The 22296-nt window shown below is 33.1% G+C and overlaps 2 protein-coding genes across 2 annotated transcripts in view; one reads left to right on the top strand and one right to left on the bottom strand.

Moving 5' to 3' along the window:
- Positions 1-2402, top strand: part of LOC111699250 (uncharacterized serine-rich protein C215.13) — a gene marked incomplete in the record, with an annotated part of 5278 nt that extends 2876 nt beyond the window's left edge. Inside the window, 3 exon segments of the mRNA XM_023469863.1 lie at positions 1-301; positions 808-960; positions 1605-2402. Coding sequence (XP_023325631.1) covers positions 1-301; positions 808-960; positions 1605-2284 — 1134 coding nt within the window.
- A 1117-nt stretch (positions 2403-3519) lies between these two features.
- LOC111699247 (uncharacterized) overlaps positions 3520-22296 on the bottom strand; it is a 30679-nt gene continuing 11902 nt past the window's right edge. Inside the window, exons 15-40 of the mRNA XM_023469859.1 lie at positions 21638-21935; positions 20057-20095; positions 19529-19843; positions 18321-18417; positions 17659-17732; positions 17181-17262; positions 16938-17036; positions 16449-16643; positions 15911-15971; positions 15305-15437; positions 15074-15153; positions 14344-14401; positions 13685-13707; positions 13514-13610; positions 12729-12784; positions 11786-11866; positions 11216-11275; positions 10774-10874; positions 10508-10607; positions 9699-9764; positions 8280-8335; positions 7348-7588; positions 6398-6552; positions 5711-5776; positions 5280-5349; positions 3520-4332 (exon numbers count right to left, since the gene is read on the bottom strand). Coding sequence (XP_023325627.1) covers positions 4116-4332; positions 5280-5349; positions 5711-5776; positions 6398-6552; positions 7348-7588; positions 8280-8335; positions 9699-9764; positions 10508-10607; positions 10774-10874; positions 11216-11275; positions 11786-11866; positions 12729-12784; positions 13514-13610; positions 13685-13707; positions 14344-14401; positions 15074-15153; positions 15305-15437; positions 15911-15971; positions 16449-16643; positions 16938-17036; positions 17181-17262; positions 17659-17732; positions 18321-18417; positions 19529-19843; positions 20057-20095; positions 21638-21935 — 2920 coding nt within the window. The 3' untranslated portion in view covers positions 3520-4115. The remainder of the gene's footprint in view (positions 4333-5279; positions 5350-5710; positions 5777-6397; positions 6553-7347; positions 7589-8279; positions 8336-9698; positions 9765-10507; positions 10608-10773; positions 10875-11215; positions 11276-11785; positions 11867-12728; positions 12785-13513; positions 13611-13684; positions 13708-14343; positions 14402-15073; positions 15154-15304; positions 15438-15910; positions 15972-16448; positions 16644-16937; positions 17037-17180; positions 17263-17658; positions 17733-18320; positions 18418-19528; positions 19844-20056; positions 20096-21637; positions 21936-22296) is intronic.

A 22296-nucleotide genomic window follows, 5' to 3' on the forward strand; every position in this document is an offset into this window, starting at 1 on the left:
TCCTCCTCTACCATCACATCCACCATTCCATCCTCCTCTTCCATCACATCCACCATCCCATCCTCCTCTACCATCACATCCACCTTCCCATCCTCCTCTACCATCACATCCACCATCCCATCTTCTTCTACCATCACATCCACTATCCCATCCTCCTCTTCCACGTCTATGTCTTCATCTACCCCCACATCAACTTCCATACTAACTTCTACATATAACCTAACATCAACATCCATGTTTACTCCTACATCTGTCTCTTCATCTGAGATCACTTCAACTTTCACTTCTACAACAGAAAAAAGTACATTTTATTTTTTGATTATACACTTTTATTCCCATTTGTTAAAATTAATTACATCTGTGTATTGTGTGTGACCCAAAATACTTCCAACACATGCGAAACTAGTCCTTCCTTAAGTTAATAAGAGTTAGATACTTTTACTGAAAAAAAGAATCTAGTTGAGTTGGCTTGTTCCGAGGACAATTAAGGTGAATGGATTGATTTCCTTATTTCTATGTAAGTATCACACCGTCAACTAACAGTCAAGTCTAATGGTTCTACTGTAACTACTTCATAGAGTCATTTTGGAATAAAATGAAATAATGAAGACAACCGTCATTCCGGTTATCTGGTTACCACTGGTTTGGTACTGTAGAGTTTTTGTAGGGAAAATACATATTTTCAAATATAAAAAGTTTTATAAAATAGTTGACTTATATCCTAAAAGAGTCGCCCAACTTAAATATATTACAATTATTAATATCTGCATGACAGAATGCACATTTATTTTTATTTTACTTATTAAGTGACATTTTCCACCACCAACACCTCCCCTTCAATAACTCCTTCTACCTCGGCTTCTACTTCCACATTTACATCTGCCTCTATCAGCACAGCCACATCAGTCTCCACATCTTTTATTACTCCAACTTCTACTTTCACTTCTACACCAGAAAAAAGTATAACATTTAAAAAATCCAAAAAAACTCCCAGGTGTAAAACACATGTTCTCTTAAGGACCATAATGAATCTAAGCTAATGGAATAGGTTGAACACTTGAAATACGCCAAAATTTCTAAGAAATCATGGGAACTTTTTCTAAAGTATTCTTAGGAATTAGCCTAGTTTCATCTTCGCCCTTCTTTTATAAATACAGGGGCATGCCCCCCCCCCCCGATATCAATCTCACATAGTGGATTGCATGATTTATTAAAAGTGACTTCAGACATAATTTCAAGTGACCCTCTCTATTTGAAGAAAGGTGCATTTGATTCACACAGTTACCTTTTAAAATTTGAATAATTTTGCAATTCAGTTTATTCACCATTTGAGAGATAAATTTTCAAAGTTCTTTGTGATCAATGATCAGTCAAGAGCACTGAAAATTAGGCATCGCCATCTTTGCATGGAGGATCCCTTGAAATTACGCACAGTAACATTTGTTAATTTTTACTCTTTCAAGTTTTGATAATTTAAATAGCTTCGGTTGTTCATTGCTTGGTTATTTTGCCTTATACATACATCTTTCTATTCGAACATTTAATTTTAACTAACTTTTAAAGACATTTTTTGGGTCAGCATAAATTATGAAATTATATTTTAGAAACTGATTCAACAACTGGTATTACAGACGAAACAACCATGGACACTAAATCTACAGCTCTAGAACCTACCACAACTACATATACCATAGGGGAAACTCCTGTTGAAATTTTATCAACAACAACTACCCCAACAATTGGAGAAATACCCACTGAGATTATTGTAACTACCCCAACAACTGGAGAAATACCCACTGAGATTGTTACAACTACCCCAACAACTGGAGAAATACCAGTTGATATTTCATCAACATCAACTATTGAGCCAACAACAGCTACAGCTACAAACAAAGAAGAACCTGTTGATATCTCATCAACATCAACTTTTGAGCCAACAACAGCTACAGCTACAACCGCACCTCCAACTGGAGAAATACCAACTAAAATTATTGTAACCGCACCTCCAACTGGAGAAATACCAACTAAAATTATTGTAACCGTCCCTCCAACTGGAGAAATACCAACTAAAATTATTGTAACCGCACCTCCAACTGGAGAAATACCAATTAAAATTATTGTAACCGCACCTCCAACTGGAGAAATACCAATTAAAGTTATTGTAACCGCACCTCCAACTGGAGAAATTCCAACTAAAATTTCTATAACTACACCAACATCTGGAGAAAAACCAACCAAAATAGTCGTTACACCAACAAATAAAGAAAGTCCAATTAAAGTATAAGAAAAAACCATAAAAAAATATTTTCTCTACAATTTGGCATCGATTGTTAAAACATAATTAAACGCTTTGAATTCATTATAATTAAGAACACAAATAAATGAACACATTAGCTTTTGAATATTTTGAGAAGTGGCGCAAGCAGAGAGAGAGAGAGTATGTAAAAGTATATGCCTGAATAGGCTTAACCTGCAGTAAGGCAAGTGGAGACAGATGTAGACATAATTTGAGTTATTTTCTTAATAGATGACATTTGTGTAAGTATATCTATATGAAATCATTATAAAAATTATACTTTTCAATGTTATATTGTTGCTTTTGCTGACAGAAAGGCATATGGAATGTGAGCATGCCTTCCCTGCCTTGTTAAAGTTTAGGAATTCTTAGATCACCTAACAACAACTGTACACTAGCAGCCAACTTGGAACTAATTCAGGGATGAGCTCGGTTTACAGAAAAATAATCTTTAAAGTTCTCAATCATTTTCTGTTTTTCACAAAATTATTTTCTATTAATTTAGGAATTACGATTCCTACATCTCAAAATTGAGTTCTTATGCATGAATGAGCATTCTAATTCCTATGATGACAAGATATTATTTCCTGAATTAAGAAAATCTAATGCATAGGGAATCAATTTCAATCATTTCCCTCCCCGTGTGTGTTTACAGTTGCAGATAATTGCATGAATTGTAATGATTTACTAAATTTGAGAATTGAGAATTTGTTTCATATGTTGGATTGCTCCATCTATATATAAATTTGGCTTGGGTGGGTGTTTGTTTGTTTATTTGTCTGTCTGTTTGTATCCAATAAACGTCAAAACGGCTGAACCGATCGGGCCCATATTTTTTGTGGGACATCTAGGGACCCCAGGGAAGGTTTATGAATGATAAAGCGCCCTCTAAGGCTAGTCTATATTTAAATTTAGCTTGTCTGGGTGTCTGTCTGTTTGTTTGTATCCAATAAACGTCAAAACGGCTGAACTGATCGGGCCCAAATTTTTTGTGGGACATCACGTGACCACAGGGAAAGTTTATGAATGATAAAAATTTTAAAAAATGTTTTTAATTTTGTAAAAAAATTTAAATTCTTGAAAATCCGCGATTTTTTTTTAAAAATCCGCAAAATTGTTTTCTTCTTTGTTTTAAAATGTAAACAAAAAGAACATGTTCACAATTTCAATAGAAGAAGGGAGCGAAGCGCCCTAAAAGCCTAGTTGTATATATATTCTACTAATTCAACACCTTCACATATTTATTTGCAATTATAACTTTACTGTACAGAAACATTTTGAAATCTTAATAACTATAGACTGGATCCTTTTTCCACTGTTCCCCTTTAGAGCTTGCGGCAAATGCATCATCAAGCAAATATTAATTTGTCAGGGATTCATTACTAATTTTAGAAATTAAAGTCCAGAAAAAAGAAACAATTTTTAGAATGTTTTGGGCAGTATTTGGGCGATGGAGATGAATCTTTTGAATATTTCTAAAAATTGTTTTGTTTTATTTTCGTTAAAGGGATTTTTTTCAATTTTTTCCTGAAATACCTCTTAGCTTGTCATCCTTCAAAGTAATGGGTATCCCACTAGGGTATTAAGCTTGGGGAGAAAATATATCGACATCTATATATTTTACTTTATATATTTTACAAAGTTATAACAATGAGGTGACATACATGTAACTAAATTTTTTAATATTCATTACTTATCAATCTTTTATTGCCTCGGTTTATTGTACAGTGAACAGGGACTATTTTATGGCCTTACCAAATACAAACGAACTTTAGGTAAAAAGAATTAAAGAAATGAATTATGTGTATTCAAATCAGAGTTACATAACCCTACAATTAGATTTTTTTACTCTTTCCGTCTGTGTTCCTGCATCACAGGCAGAACACTGATTATTATTCCCAGCATCCTTATATCTACAATCTTCACACTCGAATGGGTTAGTCCCTCCTTTCTCCTTCCTCATATCTCCTTCCGCCTTCTCAACCTTCTCCTCCTTGGGCTGGTTTTTGCCCAATCTAGATCTTTCTTCGGATATCCTAAATTCAATAATTATATACAGGGTGTCCAAAAAAACATGGGAATTCAGGGACGAATTGGATATCGTCTTTGTTATGAATTAGAATTGTAATGCCTAATTTCAAAAGCCGTAATATTATTATTTCTGCTTGAAAAGGATAAAAGACTGTAAAGATGTGTCTAAAATGTCTCCGCAAGATGATCAGTGAAGACGGACAAGTTTACTCTGTTTGTATATGTAATTTTCTTGTTTTACTTAGTACAACCGTATGCAGTCAAAACATAAACAAACAAAATGTATCCATAGCAGACCAAACTCTTACAGATTACAGCTTTCTCAGTAGGTATCACTATACTAAACCAAAGAATTATTTCAAAAGACGATATCGAATTTGTTACCGAATTCTCATGTTTATTGGGACACCCTGTATCAGGAGAACTAGGAAACTGGAGAATAGAAGACGATCTTAAAGCAATACATTGTATTTGATGTTGTTACAAAGCAGATAGTTTTACAATAAACTTATTAATACATTTATTAATTAAAATAGGTCTGTTTACACTGCACAACTACTGTTTCTCATGTTCATTTGACTATTTAAAGTCATAATTTGAGTCTGAAAACGATTATATAAGATATTTACTAAAACTAATACTAGTGGGATTTTATCAATTTAACAGTGGGACGATTGTTGGAATTTAATGAAATGTCGATGTAATTTCAAGTGACCAGTAGTTTATACCTTCATCAGAACACTAGTGTAAAGATATCGTCGTTTTTCTAGCTTGAAACTCGTTTTCTCACAATTTCTTCCATTATATTATTCCATTTATATTACAAAATCAGAAAATCATACTTGAAAATAATATATATGTGTAGGTGAAATTTTTTTTGAAGTTTCAGGATTCTGAAAATGTAGTATGGATAAATAATATCCTCTACACGGCTACATGATCCAAACCATACCTAGAGTTGGGAATGGGGACTACTGAACCCGCACTCTTAGGTGCATTCATCTCATTCCCAGTATTTGAACCTGAACAGTATTTTAAACTTCTTAAAAAAAATTATTTTATTTGTTATTAATTTCCCGAAAAAGAGTTGTACAAAATTGTATCGTCTTTTGAGAAGACTGGGTGCGCAAAGCGGAATGTCATTTTATCTAATTGTCCCAAGGGATAGTTAAGGACTTTACATCCTGCTGGGAATCATGGGTCAAAATATTGGTCAAAAGGCGGTTAAATACATACTCGATATTTTGAAGGAAGAACATCTCAAATTAAAAGTGAAATAAAAAGTTAACAGATACATCACGTTCTTTGAGAGGAAATATTAAAAAGTAGAAAATTGTAAAAAAGCAGAAAAAATGTAAAACTGAAATCATGCTTTTTTCTGACCTTCATTCTTCTTAAATTCCATCCAGTCATAATCATGATCGTTGTCCTTTCCTGAACTTTCCACGCCTGAATAAGAAGATTACTAATTTTCTTCTTTGTAATTTTCTCAAAATTTGTTTCTAAAAGTTGTGTCATATATATATATATATATATATTATATATATATACAATATTCTTTCATTTTAAAAAATATTTCAAAACTTTTTTACTCCACGGAGTATGGAATACCATAGAGCAAGAGTCAGTCCGTTCCGCCTTGATTAATACATTAATAAATAAAATATAATAAATAAATTAATGTTTTGCTGACTTAACATAAATTTCACTAGAAGAGGATCATTCAATAGGAGTACCGTCCCGTTTTGCCTAATATAGTCTGTATTTGTACTGTACTGCTTGCCCTGGCTAGTCGAAATTCAGCACGGTACATGAAATTAACTGGAATGTACCGTAACTTGTGTACCTAATTAAAAAAAAAATTTAATGTGATTTTTTTGTTTGCCTGGGGATTATGTAGTAGACAAATTTACATTCAAGAGATCTCTATATGTCACCTCTTATTACATTTATAACTCTTTCATCTATTATTGAAAACACAATAGTTCTAGAAGAAAATAGAAATCTCCTGATCGTATCTACAGAATCTACAGGTAAGCTTTTCCTTATACTCCTTGATTTAATTCTAACCTGTAGATTTGAAGAGAACATTTTGTTTGTAAGATTCAATTGTTTTGGTTGAACCCTGGGTATTGGTGTACAGTGTTGTACTGGAGGAAGGTGCAGAGGAACTAGAAGCTCCAGACTTTAAGCAGGACTTAAGTCCAGTTATTCCTTTACCAGATCTAAATCATTTTAAACTGAATCCACGAATCCTTCCGAATTCTTTGACGAGAACAATCTAAAGGTACTGATTATTTTCCTCCAATATTATTGTTTTATTAGTTGCCAAGATTTAGTAGCTAAATTTGAGTTTGGGGCAACAAAATAAAGTACTGATAATCTTTACTATTGATAACTGAGTAATCTCTTTTTAGATCAAAAGAATCATTGCCGACAATTGTGAAGAAAAAAATTATCATTAGAAAGGGTGCAAATTTGTGTCTTCTTAGGCCAAATCTTTGATTTACAATTACAAAACGAAGGAGGGAATGCATCCCACACCATTTTTTCTTCCGCACCACAAATTACGTCATAACATGCTAATTATTTCGTCCAACCACACCGTTTTTTTTGTGAAATAATGATGATTTGTGACGTTATTTGTGCCTTCCCTCGTTCCCAGACTTTAAATTAGTTTTGATTTCAGAGACCGAATTTAAAGAATTTGAGCCGCGACTTAAATTTGAGACGCGGCTCAAAAATGGTTGGTTCCACTTAAAATTGTATTAAATGTTTTAATATTTCAGCCGGCGTTCAATTGAAACTGGTTTTTGGCGGATTTAAGACGCTGCTCAAATTCATGAAATTCCGACTCAGGTCGTAATTAAAGTTACATCGTTTGTGGGAAACCATATAATTATCATTTTCTGAATTTCTTAAACAATCCATATCACAAATTAGTAATCCATCAGATTTGAAGAGGTTCTACTTAATTCTCCACTGTGTCCTTAACTTAGAATAGTAAAGAATTTATATACCTTGTTTCTTGTTTGCTGGTAGAACAGGGTTGACTGCTTCTTCCTGTAATATCAGGGGACCTTTTCTCCTCTTTCATTGAACTAGGTGGATGTCCTTCTTTTACTCCGTCTTCCTGCTTCCTGTCTGTTCTATTCTCTTGAACAATTGGAACTGTTCTAATCGTATCTGGTTTGTTTAAACCAGATCTGGGTTCTGATAAGAATTCAGATTTAAGTCTGCTCGCTGCTTCTCCGAACCCTCCTACAGCAAAGAATTGACTAGAGTTTGGTAACCAGAAAATAATGAAATAATTTTCCTATTTTTTATTTTAATTGTTTTGAAATATTATCGAACATTTTGAAACTTGTCACTGATTATATAAAGTATCTCCCGTATAGTTGAATACAATAAATAATTTCTATAACAATCAATTATTAGTTAATGTCTCTGAAGGATATATAGTGATAACTAGAAAACAATGAAATAGGAAGACGACATTATAACAATGTTTAAGAGTATTTGATTACAAAGCAAAAAGATTTACTAGAAACTTAGTAAATCACTAGTTTCGTTAAATGGACACTGCACAATTGCTTGTTTCATGCTTATTGGACTTTCTAATAACTTGATTCTAAAAGTCGTCTTCCTATTCCAGAGTTTTCTGGTTATCAATATACGGATTAAGCTGTAATTTTCCAAGCTGTCAAAGGGATATTTACGAAACTATTTTCCAAAGTTTTAATTTGAAAGGGATATTTTTTGAAAGATATTATCTAATTTTTTTTGTAATGGTAAAATAATTGGCCCTTTAGTATGCAGAGCGTCAATCGAAAAGTTTGAATTGTTAAAAATAGTGCAATTTTTACTTATTTGAAATCGTAAATTTGGAAGGTTTTGTGGAACATATGAATATATGACATTTTAGTAAAACATTTTAAATCAATTTCTCTACCTCTAGGCTGGGTTCCCTGAATAATAGGAATAGATCTTGCAGATGTTGTTCTTCCCCTGTAATACAGAGTGAGTTAAAAAACATGATCAGTTTTATCTTTATCACCTGATAAACTATGCGACATTCTTGATCGATAACTTTTCGTTTAGATTTAGATTTTTCAAAACATAACATTCGTTAACAAAGTTGTCAATTTTAAACAACAAAAACTTGGTTTTATTTTTCAGAACGAGAGCTTTTTTGAAAAACGAGATGTTTGTGAAAACTGCCTGTCTCCTAGTCGACCCTAAGTGCCTAGTCTAACAAAAGTAATTTTTAATTGGACGAATTTTTTTGGCTGATATATGTATTCAGAGCTAAAAACTTTAGAATAGGATATCCCTAATCCCGATCGGTTAATTAATCTGAGCTGGAAACTTTTGAATGGTGGATATCGGGAGTAATGCCTGATCCACTCGTTTTCTCCATCTTGAGATTAAATAATGCTTTGACTCCTCTTGTTATCTATCTCCAGATAAATTAACCGATCGGGATTAAGGATGTCCCATTCTAAAGTTTTCAGCTCTGGAGATTAACAACAAGAGGAGAACAAGCATTATTAAAGTTTGAGATTAAGAAAAAGCGTGGATGAAGCATTCAATCCGATATCCACCATTCAAAAGTAATTCCAGCTCAAATCTGGGAACTTCAGAATTGGACACCTTTGTGGACCAATGTGGACACTTTTAATTTCTTGCTCAATTTACTCTTTTTTGGATATAGAACAGAAAAATCAAAAACCCATTTTTCAAAATTAGAGGCGTTTCTGTATATTAATCTTCAATGGAGCGTAGAATTTTAAATTTCCCGGCTTCTGAATCTGATACACGATTCTTATTGGTTCAATTTTATACACTTTTCAGGATACAAGTACAAGATTAGGTTAGTCTCGAGAATAAGAAAAAGAGAGGATCAAGCATTAATCGTGATATCCACCATTCAAAAGTTTCCAGCTCAGGCTACATTTGTATTCTTTGTATCTACCCCTGCGGTTAGTATAGTAGGAATGGCTGTAGAGACTGAAGTGTTATATTGTGTCTTCCAGGATTAGTTATACACAGAGTATTCCACACAGAATGAGATTTGAAAGAGAACTGTTTGGTTTTTAAATCTAATATTTTCACATTTTTGGTGTTTAACAAGTGCAAGGTTATTTACCAAATGATTTAAAAATTATTGAAAGGGAATTATTATAATTGAATTATTAAAAGCAGACACATTTCTAACCCTCAATCATTGTATAAATATAAAGAGTTTTACGTCGTCAGTATAATTTAATCCTTTTAGGGTAGCCCTGTATATACTACGTACGTGTCTCTTGTTCTTATATGAACCAAATAAAGAAAAGGTCACTTTGTATTAAAAAATAGCTGAACCTACCTGGGGCTTCCACTACAATAGGTTGGTGTTATATTTCCAGGTTTAGTCTCGGGTTTAGGAAGAAAACTGAGATAGTTTAAGAAAATTAGGTTAAATCTCGGGTTTAGGAAGAAAACTGAGATAGTTTCAGAAAATTAGGTTTAGTCTTGGGTTTAGAAAGAAAGCTGAAACAGTTAAGAAAATTAAATTTATTCTCGGGTTTCGAAAGATAACTGAGATGGTTTAAAAAAATTAGGTATACTTTAGGGTTTAGGTATAAAATTCGGTAAAGTTTCGGGTATAGGAAGAAAAGTATAGCATTGAAGAAAAATAAGTATAGTTTCGGGTTTAGGACGATAACTGAAACATCTAAGAGAATTAGGTTTAGTCTCGGGTTTAGGAAGATAACTGAGATAGTTTTACAAAATAGGTATACAGGTATAACCAGAAAACTCTGAAATAGGAAAACTACTTTTGCTTCAGTTATGACTTTAAAGAGTCCAATAATCCTGGGACACAGAAAGTCTTCAGTGTAAACAGACCCTTAATTAGTGATTTAATAAGTGTCTAGTAAAATAATTTGCTTTGTAATACCATCAATACACAATTAAGTATTTCTATAAAGTCGTCTTCCTATTTCGGAGTTTTCTGGTTATTTGCGGGTTCAAAAAGAAAACTAAATAGTTTGGAAAATAATTTTTTCCTTTTAAATCTTGCAATGGCAAGGAGAAAGACAAGGACAATAAAAAACGTTTTTTCTCGTTTTTTTCACAGCTTTTGCTTCGATGATCTTTTCTTAATTCTAAATAATTTGTTTTATTTGATCAGACCTGAAATGGTTTGGTTGGGTTGGAAAATAGTTTGGTTTGGGATCCCAGGATGAAGAGAAGGTTGGAACTGGAGTAGCTGGATATCTAGGTCCATAATCCCCTGCAATCCAAAACATCCTTCATTTTGTTTTCTTCTTCGTTGATATTTATTCACATATTGTGATTTTTGACAACGGACGATTAATAGTTTTCTATAGAAGAATTATCGAGTTAAACAAAAGAAGACATTACTTTATATATTGCTAGCTTTCTTGAAGATGTTGTGCCTGAAGATCTAGTGAATACAGGATCCCAGATGGTTCTAGAACTCGGAGAAGTTGTTCTCTGTGTGTTTGCTAAACCTGGAGCTGATCTCCCCGAACCGTCCCTGCAGGGTTTAACAGTCTTAAAACAACAACTTTTTATATGTATATATTTTTTCAATCCTTGACAGGATTTACGATGAAAGGGAGAACATTCTTATTATTAATAATGACGAGAAGAAATATACAAATATGACTTTGTAGACGACCTAAAACCCAAGAAAAATTAGGTTCTGCAGGGTCAATTTGGTCTTATGTATGGAGTTTTATCTTCGGGTCTAATCTCAAAAAAATCAAACAAGAATCAAGTGAAGAACTGTAGGAAACCGTTCTAGGAAAAAGATTGAACGGTATCAGTATTATAAAATGGACAGATTTAATATTCTAATATATTCTGTTACTCTTCCTTATTGTTGATTTAGTTTTATACAGGGTAGAGTCTGAAGTATTATTTCCAGAAGCAGTCCTGAACAGTTTTAATTCAGAAATTTAAAACAAAGGAGATAAAATTATTTGCTAGAAAGAAGAAGTATTCTCTATCTACGAAATGTCCCAATACTATAAATATGCTTTTTTAATACAAAAAATGGGTTGAGAATTAACCCTGGTTAAAAAAAATTCGGATTTCAAACATAAATTTGGAATTAAATATCAAACAAAATATAGGGACATGGTAGCCAAATCTATCTATATAATAAAACATTGTATCAGTTGAAACGCAACAATGTACTTATACCATTTTATTTATAAACAAATTGTTTCATGCTTTTATGCAATCATCAGTATGTATATATGTCACAAAAACAAACGGCTGGACCGGGCACTTAGTATATACTAAAATTTCAATAAATGAATTTTTATAAAAAAAAATTTATACAACATTGTTGCATTTCTTCAATCTCAAGAGTCCGACAGAATTCACTTAATGAAAAAAACACTTTTGTAATTCAATATTCGTTTTCTAAACTCTCCTCACCTATTTCTTGATCTCCAGGGGGGCGTGACTAGATTCTGTTGAGATAGGGTAGGAGGGGCAGATGGAGGTCTATCCCCTGACCTGAAGAAATATTTCAGGTAAAATGCGGAATAAAAGTCTCCTTTATATAATCAATTAATAATAAATCTAAAAAAATCATATCATGAAAAATAAACTTCAGATTTTGTAATCTGTATATCCAGAGCAGGAAACTCTTGTCTTGTGACTATCATGATCGATAAATGAATGATCTTGATCTTTTGTTAATCTGCAGATCAATTTTATTTTTATTCGATATCCCGCATGGTAATCGCATCATATAACTGAAATGGATTGATAAGCATTGATCATCGAATTGAAGAATGGATATCGATATCAAGCTATCAGGATTATGAGTTCTCCGCTCTTCCGGTACTTTTTTAGAGTTTACAGTTTTAACAATCGTGTTTTACATTTAATAATAAATAAACTATTTGAATGTCTAACAATAATATCTATTTATGGAACTGCCTTGTGAAATAATTTCCCTAATTATACACAATTGGCAGTTGCTTAAATTATTTTATTCCATTTTAAACCGAAAAAAAACTTTAAAATTCTCAATTTTTTTTAGAAAATCCAGAATTGAAAATACACGGGATATAATTCTCTCAAAATGGAATAAAGTATCTTAAACTTATTCCCGATATCCAAGAAGCCAAAAGTTTTGAATTTACAGTTTATATTTCAAAACGTTTTTTTGGCGCAAATTTGGACTACCCCTAGATTTACTTCTATTTAAGCCCCTATTTGAAACACAAAAACCGCAGTGTTCACAGACCCATTTCACTGAATTAATTTATTTTAAGCTACTGGTTCAACATCGAGTAAACATAAGATTGCTGAAATGTGGTTCTCCTATTCCAAGTTTTATAGTTTTACTGAATAAGATGAACAGGCTTACTTTAAAGAGGTTTCTTTAGTACTAGTATTTTCATCTAAGGGTAGTCTATCTAGTTCCTGAAATTATAATACATCATTTGTATTGTATTGTATTGCATTGCATTGTATTGTATTGTATTGTATTTTACTGTATTGTATTGTATTGTATTGTATTGTATTGTATTGTATTGTATTGTATTGTATTGTATTGTATTGTATTGTATTGTATTGTATTGTATTGTATTGTATTGTATTGTATTGTATTGTATTGTATTGTATTGTATTGTATTGTATTGTATTGTATTTTATTGTATTGTATTGTATTGTATTGTATTGTATTGTATTGTATTGTATTGTACTATATTGTATTGTATTGTATTGTATTGTATCATATTGTACTGTATTGTATTGTATTGTATCGAATTACTTAAAAATCGTCTTTGATCTTCATTTCCTGTATTAGTTTGTTAATCTAAATTTTGAACTAAGATCTTGAATTAAAAATGTTAAAGATTTTCTAATCCTGGCATTTTAAAACATGGTCTCCCATTTTTCGTACTTTCAAAAATAATTAAGGTGAGACGAATTTTGTTCAGATTTAGACAATTTTTGTCTTATTTGTTTAATGTAAACCTGAGTGACATTCCGGTAATGTTTAGAGCACATGAAAAGGCAGACCAAATTTTAGGAATTCTAAGAATTGTGTAATTTTGTGATTTCAAATGCTAAAGTCTGTTGACGAATTAGCGCCGCAATATATGTTAAAGATCAAGGACCAGCTGTTATGTTTGATTGAACAGCCTCTACCTGAAGTTCTCTCCAGATAGTTTCAATATCTTTATCTATATCTTGAAGAGATCTCTCTCTACCCAACTTTACTGCTCTACTGCTCCGAACCTCTTTCCTTTGAGTTTAACAATATCAATTTAACAAAGAAAATAATCTTTGCCAAAAACTCAGATTTTCTAAGCACTCTACCTTAGCAACCTAATGTTGTAAACCTTTTATTTTTTTATTTATTGATCCAACAGAATTCATAGTTTGAAGTATCATCAGGTCTACGGCATAAGATCAAAGAAATAGAAGATTAGAAAATCAGAGTTTGTGGCAAAGACACAATTCATTTAAAGGGAATATGGACGTAATTTTACGCGACCCTTCATTCGAAGAGTGGTAACGCGACCCTATATTCGAAGAGTGGTAACGCGACCCTTTATTCGAAGAGTGGTAACGCGACCCTATATTCGAAGAGTGGTAACGCGACCCTTTATTCGAAGAGTGGTAACGCGACCCTATATTCGAAGAGTGGTAACGCGACCCTTTATTCGAAGAGTGGTAACGCGACCCTATATTCGAAGAGTGGTAACGCGACCCTTTATTCGAAGAGTGGTAACGCGACCCTATATTCGAAGAGTGGTAACGCGACCCTTTATTCGAAGAGTGGTAACGCGACCCTATATTCGAAGAGTGGTAACGCGACCCTTTATTCGAAGAGTGGTAACGCGACCCTATATTCGAAGAGTGGTAACGCGACCCTTTATTCGAAGAGTGGTAACGCGACCCTATATTCGAAGAGTGGTAACGCGACCCTTTATTCGAAGAGTGGTAACGCGACCCTATATTCGAAGAGTGGTAACGCGACCCCCNTCTACACTTCTACTTCTTTCATTTCTTTCATCTATGCTGGAGTAAGGTCTGAAATTGAAGAAAGAAAAAAAAACATTAAAAACAGTTTTGAACTGATGCAAGTGAGTATCAAAGGTACTCCTGAGGCATCTGCAGTGGGAACCAGAAAAAGCAGAATGATTTTTTTGGAATGAACTGTTTCTAAAGACTTTATAATATGTTTTGTTATTTCTGAAATACTGATATATTATATATCTTTGTAAGCAAGGTTTAAGACACTTTATTTGAATTAAATCTATTACAAATTACAAATCCTTTGAGACACTTCATTCTAAAAAGAAAGAACAAAACGAAATTAATTACGCCAGTGGCGCAAATAACACTTTTGTGAGGGAAGGGGGGTGGGGAGAATTTTATTTAAAGGGGCTGGGGTGTGGGGTACAAGGGGGGAAGCCCTTCTGTCGAATAATTTATCAAAACAAATGTTGGTTTATTTTTCTTAATGGACAAAATTTTATAAAAGATGGTTTACAATCATCTTCAATGGTCATGCTGGAGCCATGTCACTGTGAGGGGGGGCTAAATATGCTGAGGGGGGGGGGGAGCGAATCTCGGTTCGTTCCCCACCCCTCGTTACGTCACTGAATTTGTTGATGGTTTTAAGCTTTGTAATCTTTTCATTTGTTTAGGTGAGGAAGTCAAACAATCTCCAAAATACTATCTAGTATATGCATTTAATACCTTGAAATCAGTGGAACATTTGTGACTGGAATACTGGAGTTCATCTCATTAACTTGGGACGAGAGCCGGCTACGGGCCGCCTAAATTTTTGATTTTTATTATATATGCAAAAAGAAATAAATCAAAATTTTAAAAACGTGTAATCAATCGCCTTTAGACCGTTCATATCCTTATTGGCTTAGATTTAAACCAACCAAGTTTGGTTCTACGTGAAATATTATTGAAACTCACTTCCAGTTCCAAATGAACCTTCTTCAATGCATCCAAAGCTTCTTTTTTCGCGGTTTCCTCGTGGTTTGTCGGCCATCTTGGTTTCGCATCATCAACTCTTACTCGACCGTCGTGGCTTCGGGATCTGGTTCCACTTAATTAGCAAATAGTTCAATGTTTTTAACCGATTATTATATTAAAATCAATTCAAAGATTCCAATCAATTTAACAAATGTGACAATGGTTCTATATTCAAATGAGCCAATGGCCCAACTAATTTAAGAAATTGTTAAATAGTTTGTAATCAATTTATACGAAAGAGCCAATAGTTCTTTTCATATTAACAAATGGGTAACTGGCTCTAATTGATTTATCAAATGGGTATATGGTTCTAATCAATTTATTATGTTATTGAAATGAATTAACAAAGTTTTAAATGAAGATTCTTACAAGCATAAGTTTTGGCACAAATTAACAAAAACAAACAGAATAGTTATGGATAAAACTGTGTGTCACTCTTATAAGAAAACAAATTATCATAAGTTTTTTTGTTTTAGTTACCTGAACACATCAAATTGAATAAATCTTTACCAAATATTTTATTAGGATATATCACCCATTCTTTACCTGGATAATGGAGATTGCCTTGGTTTAGGAGTCCATGCAGACGGCAGGGTTGTATCATTAACTGACAAGAAAACAAAATTAGAAATTAAACCATTTTTTTCCAGTTTATCATTCGTGTCATGTTTCGTTTGTATAGATAGATAGATAGATAGATTTGAATGAATTTGAATTAGAATGGACAGTAATTAGAAATCTCAGAAAGGTTCATATTACCATATCTACAATCTACATGCTTGTGATGTTTACCGTTTGATAACATTAAATGACCGAACGTAAACGAACTAAAATTCAATGTCAGGTTTCCTTCTACAATTTTTACTTTTCTTTTTTGAATTGATATCTTTACTTGTATTGTCAGGATAAAAGATATTTTACTAAGATATCATTGATTTTTTTTTACTTTTAATGACTATCTGTCATTTAGATAAATTAGGATTATAAGTAAAATTGGTATAGAGAACCCTTACTCAAGAAAAGTTGGCTCAAGTTCCCATTAAACAAATCAATATAAAGGATATCCTTAAAAATTTGCCAATACCTGGAGAGTCTGAATATTTCCGAATAGGAATATTCCTGACAGATGGAACTGAAGAAGCTACAGGCGCAGCTGAGGATGCTGAAGGAGGTCTGGATGGAGCTGTATGTGCTGAGGGGGCTGGAGGAGGTCTTGATGGTGATGTTTGAAGCTTAGATCCCATAACCGGAATAATCAAAACCTTCTCACGTGGACCAACTACACACAAATATATAACTAATTTATTGAAGTGCAAAAGTGCCAAAATAGAAGATTTTCTGAATTTTGAAAGCTTAAAACTATTTCCATTGCATATCTTTGCCTTTAATTAAAAAATAAAATTTTATATTGATTCTGCAGAATATTCTGAAATTGGTATATATAGTCTCTACCTGTACTAAACTGTTCTATAGATTCTGTAGAATATTCTAGAAGATATATTTATAGTCTACCTGTACTAAACTGTTCTATTAGATTCTGTAGAATATTCTAGAAGATCTATTTATAGTCTACCTGTACTAAACTGTTCTATAGATTCTGTAGAATATTCTGATCTTGAAGTTATAAACTCTGTTTTGGAAGAATGGGTCACATTAGGGTAATCCTCCGAGTCTTAAACAATATCAAGTTTTCAGATTTATATATTCCTTATAGAAAATCTCATTAATGACTTTTGTTTCTACTCTCTCTTCAATTTCTATAATATTTTCAGAAATTACTATTTATTTGATAAAAATACAAAAATTTTAAGATTACCTAAAGAATCTGCGAAAGGGGATTTTGTCAAGATTTCATCAAAGTTTGATTCTCTATCCTGGCTTCGTCTTTGCTCCTCATACTGGAAGAAACATATATTGAAAAAAATATGTTTATATCTTTGAAGCTACAATTGGTAGACAATTTTTTTAAAGCAAAATAAAATAATTTTTTGTCAGACAAAATATTTAAAATAGTAAGGTTTTACACTTTCAAGGGGTGCAAAAAAATTTAAAATTTGTCAACTTATTATGATTTTTTAATATGATTCTACAAATTATGTAAAAGTTCTTTTATTGATAATTGATAAAATAAGATTTGTAATATTTTGTTAATTAACTATGATACTTTATATTGCTTCGCAAAACACAAATGATTGTATGAAATATTATTAAGAAGATCTAAAAAAAACTTTCATAAAATTTTAAGAAATATATAATTGGTGTTATAACTATTTTAATAAAACAATGAATGAGACCTTATCAAATATTTGGTCCAGGTGTTGAGTATATTCATCCTTCTCAAGGTTTAAATCTTTTCTGGACTCTTCTCCTAGATTTAATACAGACGGTAATATAGAATTAAAGGGAGTGTTCGCGAAAAATAAACGGGGGTATAGACTTACGGCGAAAAATAATCGCTTTTGATCGATACTAATCTTACTTCTATTTGTTGAGTCTATAAGGAAAAAATTGTTAAAAACGACTTATACTGAAGAACGTAGCTTCCATGCAAATTCAGAAAGTTGCAATTTACGAGTCATATCGTAAAATATCAATTTAATTTCAAATAAATAAACTTAAAGTCATCGATTAATGACCCGGTTTTTCGATCTAATTTTTTCTATGAGCTGGCACTGAAAAATTGAGCTTTGAACATGCATTTCAACCCTATACCTATTCTCTAAGGCCTTTTTCTAGGAGGGGGGGGGCGCCGATAGCCCCCCCAGGCTTGTACATAGATTTAGACCCTCAGCCTTTATAGAGTTAATACGTACGGTAATATTGTTGATACGAACGATAATAGAGTAAAAAGAGACAATGAGTTAAATAGATATAATGATAAAGGTAAGTTATGAATCAGGCATGTACAGTCCCTTTAAATAAATGGTTTAAAGTACGTCCCAGTCACTTGATTTACCTGCTTGATGTTTCCAGGTTGGTTCTCTACTGCAAGATCTTTCCCTTCGCTCCTCTCGACATTCTCGGGTTCTATTCTCAGTAACTACTTCTTCTGTCTACAGATGTAGATACAATAAGATTATTTATTAGATATATAATAATCTATCAATTAACTCCATCAGAAGTTGTATCATAAAATGCATTTTTCTTTTGTCACTCTTTAAAAGAACTGTAGACGTAATTTGAAGTGGCCCTCCATAGATTAGAATGACATGCCCGATTTACAAGGGTTCACTTTAAACCGTTGTCTGAGCAATTTTTAATCCAATAAAGGGTTAAGGATACCTCTGTAAAAGGTAACTTGAAATTATGCCGACATTCCTTTTAATAAAATAATAAGCTTAACCCTGTAAAGGCGGGGGAGTCTGAATGTATATATAGCCGGGGAGGAGGGGGTGGGGGAAAGGCCTTAGAGTAAAGGTATAGGGTTAAGATGTTTATTGCCCAATTTTTCAAGGCCAGCTCATTGAAAAAAAAATTTGACCGATAACTTTTATCGTTTGGGTGTAAAGGAGGGTTGAAAAAAAGGCCAAAAAAGCGTAAAAAAGTAAAAAATAATTTTTTTAAGACACATATCAAGATGTGGCATATTTTTCTTTATCGATTTTGCAAGGGTTTTTAAGAATTATAGTTTTTAGATTTGTAGCTTTAATCACAAAAAATTTACGGTTTACTTTAGACTTTTTTTACACGGATTGGCCTTTTTACCGCTCTGTACCCTTCTCTATGCATTAAAAAAAATTATAAAAAATCCAAATAAAAAAATTTACGGTTATAATGTCAAACATGAGAGTGCTCCTTCGAGGTGAATATCATGTATTGCGTTTAGGTAGTCTTTAAGGTTAGAATATAATTTTTTTATTTTTTTATATTTTTAATACTTTTTTCAGGCAATAGAAATATGAATAATACTACAGGGTTACCCACAAAGGATAAGACTTCAGAGACGACTGTGCGTAATTAACACTGTTTGTTTCTTTAAAATCTATTTTTTTATTTCTTTACCAAATTTTAAAAAGGTCTTAAAAAGACGATATTCATAGTACTTCATTTTACCATGGAAACGTCATATTTAAAGAGTTTCAGGTCGTATTTACATTCCCATACTTAGTTGGTAAACCGGTACAGTGTACTGCATTGTACTTTAGTGTACTGCACAGTCCTTACCTTCTCAGAATACACGGCTGCAGTCGGGTTTCTCTTCGAAAAAAAGAAATCTGAACTTGGCTTTGGTTTACTTTCAGTTTTAGATGCAGGATTGAATCCAGGTTCAGGATCAACTTTAGGCCCAGGATTGGGTCTAGATTCAGGTTCCACTTTGGATCCAGGATTTGGCTGGATGCCTGCTTTGGGTTGAGAAGTTTTCTGAGAGTTAGATGGGATGAATGGACGGTTCTTTGATCCATCCCTATCTCCGGGTCCAGGTTGAGTATGAACATCAGCTTCTACCTGGATTGGAACACGTCTCTCTACCTCAGATCCCTTCTCGATATTCCAGATTTAATAAGCAGAATGGAGAAAATATCAGACCATTAGATTCTNCCACAATTCCGCAAAATTCAAGAACAGTTGGAAACCCTAATCATAGCTCATGAATAACTGGAACTATTTGCCTCAAAATTGAATTCCGAATAGTAATCTTTTGGTATTCAAGAACAGTATATTTTATCTTTTTTTAAAGTCTGCGAATATTTCCTTGTGATGAAAGACCGACCAAGGAGGGGGCTTAAGATCCTGAGAGAAAAAAACTTTTAATTCCTGAAGAAACTGTAAGCGTAATTTTAATTGACCCTTAATTCAAAGATCGCAATGCCCGGTTAACAATAATCCCTTTAATTTATCATTTTATATTCTTTAACTTTGGTTGTAAGAATAAATAAAATATATTTTAAAATCTAAATCAAAATCTTGAGAATTATTTGAGCGGTACTAGTACAAACCTCAGACCCATAAACGTCGGACGCTACAAAGGTCGGACAGTACAAAGGTCGGACAGTACAAACGTCGGACTTACAAACGTCGGACTGGTACAAACGTCGGACTGGTACAAACCTCGGAATGGTACAAACGTAGGACTGGTACAAACGTCGGACTGGTACAAATGTCGGACTGGTACAAAAGTAGGACTGGTACAAACGTAGGACTGGTACAAACGCAGGACTGCTACAAACGTTGGACTAGTACAAACGTCGGACTGGTACAAACCTCGGAATGGTACAAACGTAGGTGAAGCTACAATTGGTAGACAATNGACTGGTACAAACGTAGGACTGGTACAAACGTAGGACTGGTACAAACGTAGGACTGGTATAAACGTAGGCCTAGTACAAACGTAGGACTGGTACAAACGTAGGACTGGTACAAACGTAGGACTGGTGAAAACGTAGGACTGGTGCAAACGCAGGACTGCTACAAACGTTGGACTAGTACAAACGTAGGACTGGTACAAACATTGGACTGGTACAAACGTAGGACTGGTACAAACGTAGGACTGGTACAAACGTAGGACTGGTACACCTCGGATTAGTACAAACGTTGGACCAGAACAAACGTCGGACGGGTACATTTAAAAGGAAAAAGTCGGACTTTGGTTGAGTTTGGAAAAAGACTATTTATATAAAAAAAAATAAAAAATCACTCACTCATTGTGATGAAAATCAAAGACAACTAAATAAAGTATCATCCTTTCAAGGCAACTCTGTATAAAACAATAAACTGAAAAGGATTTGAGTTCAATTGTCACAAACTCTGATGTTTCAATGCCTATATCTTTGCAATCCGACGTCGTATAACATTTAATATTTCAACCTATGAAATCTATCAGATCAAACAGTTTCAGTTTGAAAGTATCGAATGTTAATACTATTACCAGTTTGCAAAGATATAGGGATGAGAAAATTTGAGTTAGTGGCAAGAACTCAGTTCCTTTGTGTAGATTTTTCTTAGACCAGTCGATATTAAACGAAATAACTTTTTTTTAAATCTTAAAATTCAAACATTTTTTTCCTTAGTCCGACGTTTGTACTGGTCTGACGTTTGTACTAGTCCGACATTTGTACTAGTCCGACGATTGTACCAGTCCGAGGTTTGTCCTGCCCGACGTTTGTATAACCGTCCGACGTTTGTACTGGCACCATTTGAGATCAGCTGAAATTTTTGGAAAAGTTGAGCGAATATTTAAAATTTACTTTGCAACGATGCCCTTGATCTGAAATTGGCAATCAGTGCCAACTTTTGGAAAAATCCCGATTACGAACTTTACTCCCCCTGAGTTACCTCTAGTTGTTTGAAAGATGGAGATACAAGCTGCCCAGATTCTAAAAGAATCGGAATATTTCGAGTTAGTCCATGTTCCTCCTTTATTGGTTCTGGACTAGTAACACCCTCACTGGTTCTATTCACACCCTCATCCACCTTGTGCTTCTTGGAGGCAAAGGTGCTACTTATTCTATTCTCAGGAGCATCTTGATGTTGCATGTTGTTGTTGTCCTTTTGAGGAGGATTGTTGTTGTTGTTGTTTGATTCTTTTATCTGAGATGTTTTAAAATATATTCCTTCTTCCCCCTCAATGCTTCTATTCATACAGGTAGTATTAATATATTTAACAGTTTCTACGTAATATGTATACCACACATTGTTCTACATCTTAGATATCACATTTTTCTATATCTTAGGTCTTCCACATTTTTCTATATCTTAGGTATACCACATTTTTCTATATCTTAGCTAAACCACATTTTTCTATATCTTAGGTATACCCCATTTTTCTATATCTTAGCTAAACCACATTTTTCTATAACTTAGGTTTACCAAATTTTTGTATATCTTAGATTTACCACATTTTTCTATATCTTAGGTTTACCACAATGAGCTGCAAAGATGTAGGGATTATAATTATGGCAAAGACTCAATTCTTTTGTTATTCTAATTCTTGT

The sequence above is a fragment of the Eurytemora carolleeae genome, unplaced genomic scaffold (genome assembly GCF_000591075.1).
Source record: "Eurytemora carolleeae unplaced genomic scaffold, Eaff_2.0 scaffold269, whole genome shotgun sequence".
NCBI classification, from domain to species: Eukaryota; Metazoa; Arthropoda; class Copepoda; order Calanoida; family Temoridae; genus Eurytemora; species Eurytemora carolleeae.